The following is an 8,320-nucleotide window of genomic DNA, read 5'->3' as shown; positions in this document are numbered from 1 at the left end:
GATGCGACGCTGAACATTTAAGTTTCATTTGCGGCAGTACACGCGTCAGCTGAGGAGATACGAGCAACTCCAAACACACCAACTCGATGGAGTTTGCAGCTTTGCACATGGATCACCGTCATTGATCCATGTGCAATTTAATGAGACTTTATATATCCTACTTGATAATATCTTCGAAATGCACCATTAGATGTTCTCAATACTAGGCGCAACAAACATCAGAACAAGCTGTAACGCGCGCGCGCGTGTGTGTGTGTGATGAGCAGCGCTTGTGCTTTCAGAGCTCAGAGCTGCGTGCTTTCATTGATCACTCGAGTTGTGTAATTTAAATATCACACTTTAATCATATTTATAGCTACTAACTTAAAACAAGCTGTGTTACAATGATGAATGATTAGCTCAAAAGATCAGCATGTGTGATGTACTTTAACTGAATTAAACATATCTCGCGTTTGATCACGTTCTAGCGGTTATTCCTCCGTGTGATGTATAGGTTGTCGACCCTGGTTTATGTAAATGTAATTTTGCCAAAATACGTTTTTTTGTTTTGTTTAGCAACCTACTTCAGTGTAGCTAATATGTGACGATAGCATCGCGCTTAACACGGAGGATTTGAAGTTGTGACTGCCGGGTGCGGGTGGATGGTTTGCTTCTAACAGCTGATTCGGTGACGATAGAGCTGATCCGCACAGCTCTTGCTCCAGGTTAACCTGTCCAATGTGGTGCTTCAGTAAAGGAGTAAATAAGACAGTACATGCTCATGTCATGCCTGAGCTGAAGCTGAAACATGAAAGTTAAGTTGCACAACATATACAATGTTTAGTTATTTATGTTATTTATAGAATATTTATAGAATATTAGAATATTTATATTATATAGAATTTATAGAATATTTATATTATTTATATTGGCATTAGGGTTATTTATATTACTACTATTTAGATTTATTGGTTGTAGGTTTAGTTTTAGATTGAACTATGTTTACCTTTTTAAAGTAATTTGAAATAGATTTTTATTTAATATAATATGGCAATTGTATGCATTAAACTTGTTTAGTTTCACAGTTATTAATGTATGCAATTTCAGCAATAAAACTTAATTTTTCTAAAAAGAAAACAAATTAGATGTTAATTTTAAGATACCCGTCTTATTGTCTCTTATTGCTCTTTAATAAAGAAAAAGTAATTATTATCCGATTAATCGATCGACTAAGTGGTAGATTAATCGATTACAAAAAGAATCGATAGCTGCAGCCCTAGAAATAAGCAGATCTAGCAGTTTTTATGGCCTTTCTGTATGCAATCATGCTCTCTTTCCACAAATTGCGAAAAACCTCCAGTTTTGTTTTCTTCCAGCTGCGCTCCATTTTTCTGGCTGCTGTTTTAAGGGCCCGAGTGTGCTCGTTGTACCACAGCGTTGGATTATTTGCTTTAATCTTCTTTAAGCGCCGGGGAGCAACTATGTCTAAAGTGCTAGTAAGGAGAGAGTCAATAGTTTCTGTTGCAGCATCAAGTTCATCTTGGCTATCTGTAATGCTGAGGAGATGGAACTGATGAGGAAGATTATGTACAAAGCAATCTTTAGTCGCAGCGGTTATCGTCCTGCCATATTTGAAGCGAGGGGATGGCTTTGCAGCCTTAGCTAAATTAACCTGCCTGACCTTTGACCTCTGACCCCACAGGCCGCAGGAGCAAACCTCCAGCCCTGCAGTCGTCAGGCGGCTCTGCATAAGCAGCTGGAGGAGAGTCTGCTGGAGATCCCTCGGCCCCGCCCCGAGCCCCAGCTGAGCTTCATGCCCTCGGCCGCAGGGCAGCAGTTCCTGAGCCTACTGGGGCTGGAGGAGGCGGTGCAGAGGCTGCTGGATGCCCTGGGGCGAGGTACACACACACACACACACACACACAGAGAGTCTGTGTCACTCCGCTGGAGTCTATAGCCCCGTTTCCACCACAGGAACTTTACCCAGGAACCAGGAACTTTGGGTGGTACTCGGTGTGTTTCGACCGCAGGAACCAGGGTCTAAATGAAGTTCCGGGTAAATATTTCCCCCTCCAAACGGCGCTGCTGCGCGAGGTAGTACTTTTTCAAAGTTCAGGAACTTTCGAGGGCGGGGCTTGGGCGCTGAACATGCTGATTGGTTGAGCTCAGGCAGCATTTTATTTCAACGGGCATTTTTAAAAGTCTTTTGCGAGGTTCGGTCTACGTTCAGTAATAATCAGTCTTACACGCCGCGCTCATGTTGACAAGAGAGGAAAATTAATTTTTCTGAGGGGTTAACTTTTTATTTCGTAAGTTATGAAGATAATGTTGGAGTAATGACTCAGCGTATATTGCCCCAGGCAGTTTATACTTTAACTGCGCCTGACAGAAGAATTTTTATTTTTTTCAGATGATTATTTAAACAAATAAATAGCTTATAATATAATACTGTATTAGTCCTGGTGGCCGCTAAGAGTTGCTATGGCTTCAGTTAACACACTCCAGCTGCTGGAGAAAACAGCGGAGACATTTCTGATGCGGCAGACAAACTGCTTATGTGACAAAATGATTGCGATTGAAAGTCATCACATGTAAACACCAGATCGGTTTAGATAACGTCTCATGTAAACAGTTCACTAAATCTTTCAATCGGTACACACACAAATGATTACTGTCCGTTAGGGCTGACATTTTTGAAAAAAATCTAATTCGAACGGAATTCAAATATCAAGCAATGCATTCGAATATATTCAATGATCTACAACGCCGTCATCTCCAGCAGCTGAATGTGTTTACGGATGCCATAGCAACTCTCAACGGCCACCAGGACTTGACGGTTTTATAAAGCTATTCATTTGTTGTAAAGTGTAATAATCATCTCAGAAAAAAATAAACTCTAATGTCAGGCGCAGTTAAAGTAGTTAATGATTGTTTGCTTACATAGGCGTAGGGACAGTGTCATTATGCCAACATTATCTTCATAACGTCTTATGAAATATAAAGTTTATCCCTCAGAAAAATGTAATTTCCTCTCTTGTCATGCTTGGTGCATGAGCGCAGCGTGTGCTCTTCAGTGGTGAAGGCGCGCGCTGTGTACGTCACATAAGGACACACACTCAAAAGTAATCCGGTCAGGTCATTTACATGGTGAAATGTTTAGTTTGATCGATTCATGAAAAGGTTTATCCACCCATCTCAAAATGATTACAATTTCATTCAGTTTGGGCATTTTTATTACGATTGAGGTGTTTATAAGGAGCCTTTTCCTTCAGATTGGACTTTTAAACTGATTGCAGTGCTCCATGTAAACGCACCGACAGTAAAAGAAAATGCGCTACATGGCACTTAAAAGACCGGATAGTTTATTTATAGTTTGATTACGGATATTTCACGTCATCTTCGAATGCATATCGAAAAGTGACAGCCCTGGTCCGTCACTGGCCTGGAGGAACAGTACTCGCAGTCCTACATCACCGGACTAATCTGCCGAATCTTCACTGAACTTTAGATCGCGGTGGAAACGCAGACAGCTGCAGGTCTGGGGGAGAAAAGATCCTGTAAAAAAGTTCCTGGTGCAAATTGTTCCGGGTAATTTTGCTGGAAACGGGGCTTATGGCAGCCCATTTGCGAGGAAGTTTGGTTCACTGGTGGAGATCAGCACCAAAAGTAACCACACCACATTTGGAGTCTCTAACTCACTGCCTCTAGCGCCACCACCTGTCCAAAGGTTCACTCATAACCTCTGAACCCTAAAGCTGCGTAACCACACCTAAGTAACCACGTCCAACTTCGCGCGAATAACGCAATTTATTCGTTATTCGCATGCGGTGTGAGCGCAGCATTAGGGATAGAAACATCTGATTCCTCAGCATTTGCCATTATGCTAATTTCCCCGCCATTTTGCGTAGCTCTTGCGAAAATCTCTCTCTCTCTCTCTCTCTCTCTCTCTCTCTCTCTCTCTCTCTCTCAGGTAAGCAGGGTCTGTATGCTGGTCTCGTGGTCAGCTCTGAGCCGTGCTGCTGCTCTCAGTGTAAGACGGACTTCACCTGCCGCTGGCGCACAGATAAGGGTGGAGCCATCCTGTGTGAGCGGTGCATGTCGTCCAATCAGAAGAAGGCCCTGAAGGCAGAGCACACCAATCGGCTGAAGGCGGTGTTCCTGAAGGCTGTGCAGCAGGAGCAGCGACTCTTGCAGCAGGCCACGCCCCCTGCCGTCCACGGGCCAAAGCCCCGCCCCCTGACCACCTCATCCTCTGCTGCCCATGGGGTGAAGCCCCGCCCCCTGACCACCTCGTCCTCCGCTGCCCATGGGGTGAAGCCCCGCCCCCTGACCACCTCGTCCTCCGCTGCCCATGGGGTAAAGCCCCGCCCCCTGCCCGCCTCCATCAGACAGGTGAGGCTCCGCCCACGCTCCGCCCAGGCTGCTCCTCAGCAGGAAGTGACACGTTTTTTTCCCCCACAGGTGTGTCCGTCTGGGATTCGCGCCCCCCCGCCCTCCTCCTCTCAGCTGCAGCTGGTCCACCAGACAGGTAAGCATGCCGTGCGTCAGTGGTCAAAGGTCAGCAGAGGCAGGAGCGCCGACCCCACGACCTCCAGCTGGAGGAAGCAGAGCCGCGGCGCAGCAGGTAGAGTCTGGGCCAACCCGCTGACCTCTAGCTTTACTTCACTCAGGAGCCAATCAGAGCTCAGCAAGCCCTCGAAATGCCAGAGAAAAATAAACATTAGTTAAAGTCACGGCCGATGGATCATCGCGGTCAGAGTCTGAGCTCGAGCTCGTTATGATCGTGTTTAAACCATAGACTAATAAATATGGCCGTAGTGTCGTAGCGTCACCCATAGGGTTCTGAAGAGCCGCTCTGAAGCGTAAAGTAAAGACGAGCCGTCGCCATCTTACGAACGAGTCACGCCCGGATAACAGAAAACGGGGCTTATGGGGTGTGGGTGGAGCTTAGTTGATGTGGGCGGAGCTTATGTGATGACTAACAGACAGCAGACAAACGGCTATCCACCTGTCACTCAAAGTAACCACGCCCTTAATTATGCAGAACTTTAAGGCTTTATATAACGTAAACGAATGAGTCATAAAATAATTCACCCCCTCAGAGTCGTCACGAAGGGCAAAATTAGCCGTACAGACCAAAACCACAGTTTGTCCCCGACTGTAAACACGTGTTTTTCTGCTGTAAGGTTGGGCACTTTAACATCGGGCTCCTTTAGAGTCTGCCTCTAGTGGCCAGTTGAGGAACTGCAGTTTAAATCACTTCTGTATCGGCCTCAACAGAGATCGCGGGAGAAGCCGCTTGGTTGAAACTTGTTTGCATTATTTCTACTACATTACCCATAATTCTGTGCATTATTCCACCAATCAGAGGTTGTTGGTAAGCTTTTTAGCTCCGCCCACGTCTCACTATGCTCTAAAAATACTCATCTAGTGAAAAACTTATGCTAAAACTTAAACTTATACTACAGATATAATATGTGTGTGTGTGTGTTTGTTTGTTTGTCTGTGTTTGTTTGTGTGTGTGTGTGTGTGTGCGGGCGATTGTGTCTTCATGGGATTGTCGTCGTGTTCTGATTTTTAAATGAATGTTGTGAAGACTTTAATATCCCAGTGGCAACCAAAGAACTCTCGTTCTGAATCACGTGACTTCATGTCATGATCCTGTTAACTCTGTCTGTGTGTGTGTGTGTGTGTGTGTGTGTGTGTGTGTGTGTGTGTGTGTGTGTGTGTGTGTGGCAGGTGTGACGATGGCCTATGTGAACCCCAGCCTGTCTGGACACAGGATGTCTTCAGCTGAGTTTCTGCTTAATTTGATCCCGTCACGGACCGCAAACTCCTGGAAATGACGATTCAGACATACACACACATTCAGTGGATTCAGACATACACACACATTCAGTGGATTCAGACACACACACACACTCAGTGGATTCAGACACACACACACTCATAAACAAGGGCTTCACTGACTGCAGCAGAACCGGATGATGACCAATGACCATCCGGACTCTCAGAACCATTGACCAAACCAGCTGCTTCAGGACGTGTGTGTGTGAAAGTGTGTGTAAGTGTTCATGTGTGTAAGTGTGTTTTTAGATTTCTTTGACTGTTAAATTATATAACTGTGTGTAATTCCAGCTGAAGTGTGTGTGCGTGTGTGTATGTGCGTGTGCGTGAGGGTTATATTGTTTCCCTCTGTTCACATTAATAACTGCTTCAGCTCTGATTGGTTAAACTCCGCACACATGCTTTACTCCTATAGGCCCGTGAGGTCTGAATATCCATGATGTCCCCGCCCCCATTGCTCAGATGATGTCACTGTACAGATTTTGTTCTTGTAATAAAGAGTTTTACCCTTTCATTCCGCTCCAGTGTTTTAAAGCTGCCCTAGAATGAAAAACTGAATTAATCTTTCCATAGTGAAATAAGAGTTCAGTCCATGGACATCACACACTGTGAGCCTCACACCATCGCCTCCTCCTTCTTACGTAAACCTCGTGAATCAAAAACACCACGAAAAACAGGCATCTCAACATAACGCCACCGGAGACGCGACTGCTGGGGTCATTAATATGCAGCCCACAACATCTGCATCTGTCCGAACATGTTCCTGTCAGGCTGAACTGGCGGAGCGACTCATCGGGACTGCAGATGAGCAATCATCACTCGAGGAGAAGGCCGTGCAGGGGACGGGAGGACTTTTCATACCCTTCCCACCATGGGCATCGGAACCAGTGTGTGTGTGTGTGGGATAAGACCCACCCACTTTTTACGACCAATGATATCGCACCCACTCACTGTTATCGTCTCTGATTCAGCTCATGTCTGTGAAAGATGATTTGAAAAAGATTACAGGTTAATAATGTTTAAAGGACATCACGTAAGAAGCAGATGCTATCGAACATGTACCTTTACATTGTGTAGTATTTATCAGGGAAAGAAGAGTGTATTACATTGAACATACAGGTTTAGTAAATTTGAGTATATCTATTAAGTTGGATCAGAAGAATCAAGAATACAGAGAGAAATATAGTTATCTCAAACACACAGGATTGGATAGCAGAATTATATCGCACATCACTTGTTTCTCTGATGCTTCAAACACCAGATGGGGGCGGTAATAAGTGGGATTGTCAACCGCCATTAAACCATACAAGAAGAAAAAGAAGAAGAAGTGTGTCCATGGGAGAATGCAAGATATAATGGAGATAATTTAAGTAGAATAGGCAATGAGGCAGCAAGAGAATTTGGAGTATTTTATATGAAGATGAGCCCTACTGTAGTATATCCGATGGTGGCTCCGAGGTTACTTGTTTGGCCCTTATATTGACAAGTACCTTATAAATAAAGATTATAAAGAATTTGTACATACAGATGGTTCTGAAACCCGAGACAGAGTGACAGGGTATGCGGTGGCAATACCTGCTAAAGGAATAGGAATTAAAGAAGAGCATCAGATTCTTTAGGAGTATATACAGTGGGAATGGTGGCAGTAGTAGTTGTGTTAAGGTGGGTGGAAAAAACAAGACAAGAATGGTTCTGATGTGCTCCCATTCATTCTCAGTCCTTGAGAGTTTAAGGTCTTTTCACTCAAAAAGCCGTCGAGATGTATTATATGAAGTCCTTCAGTCAGTCACGAGGATTACAAATCAAGGAGGTCAGGTACAATCTTTGTGGGTTCCAGCACATGTAAGGGAATGAGCAGTGGATGAACTGGCAAAGAGGACTTTAAAACAAGGGAAAAACAGAAATGCAAATTAAATTAAGTAAAGCACAGGTCAAAAGTATCATCTGGGAAAAAACTAACCAAATTTGGCAAGAAAGTTGGGACAAAGAGGAGACAGGAAGGCATTTATATCAAATTCAAAAGAGTGTAAAAATGACTAGGTTAGGCGGAGGCACAGGAGAGAGGGAACGGTAAAGGCATGGTGCGCTAAACATCACTGGATGATAAAACACGAGACAGGCTTGTGTCAGTCAGTGGAACACATCATTATAAGAGGAAGCATGAGGTACAGAGAGGGATAATGAGGGATAATGAGGGATAATGTGAGGGAATTAGGGGTGCAGGAGTTAACATTAAAAGAGTGTTGAGGTGACAGCACAGGTTAGGGTTAACTTTCTTAAGGGAAACTGGTTTGTTTCATAGGTTATGAGGATAAAACAGGGAGACGGGAAAGTGTGTTGGGTAATGAATGAATGTGAGTCGTAAAATTATTATTTTCTTTTATTTCTTTTTATGTGGAAACTAGATTGTAAACCTATTGTTTGATTCTCACTCCGGAGCAGAAGGGGCGGTAATGCACCAAAAGCGGGTTGCCAACCGCCCTTAAAAACAAAA

The 8,320-nt window shown here is 44.2% G+C and overlaps 1 protein-coding gene across 1 annotated transcript in view; it reads left to right on the top strand.

The window, feature by feature from the left end:
- Positions 1–6,340, top strand: part of LOC137089362 (transcriptional repressor p66-alpha-like) — an 8,921-nt gene extending 2,581 nt beyond the window's left edge. The window contains exons 4-7 of the mRNA XM_067452955.1: positions 1,682–1,877; positions 3,950–4,371; positions 4,441–4,603; positions 5,719–6,340. Coding sequence (XP_067309056.1) covers positions 1,682–1,877; positions 3,950–4,371; positions 4,441–4,603; positions 5,719–5,825 — 888 coding nt within the window. The 3' untranslated portion in view covers positions 5,826–6,340. The remainder of the gene's footprint in view (positions 1–1,681; positions 1,878–3,949; positions 4,372–4,440; positions 4,604–5,718) is intronic.
- Positions 6,341–8,320: the final 1,980 nt, after the last annotated feature.

The sequence above is a fragment of the Pseudorasbora parva genome, chromosome 9, assembly GCF_024679245.1.
Source record: "Pseudorasbora parva isolate DD20220531a chromosome 9, ASM2467924v1, whole genome shotgun sequence".
Classification (NCBI taxonomy): Eukaryota; Metazoa; Chordata; class Actinopteri; order Cypriniformes; family Gobionidae; genus Pseudorasbora; species Pseudorasbora parva.
This window is presented reverse-complemented; position numbering and strand designations above follow the sequence as displayed.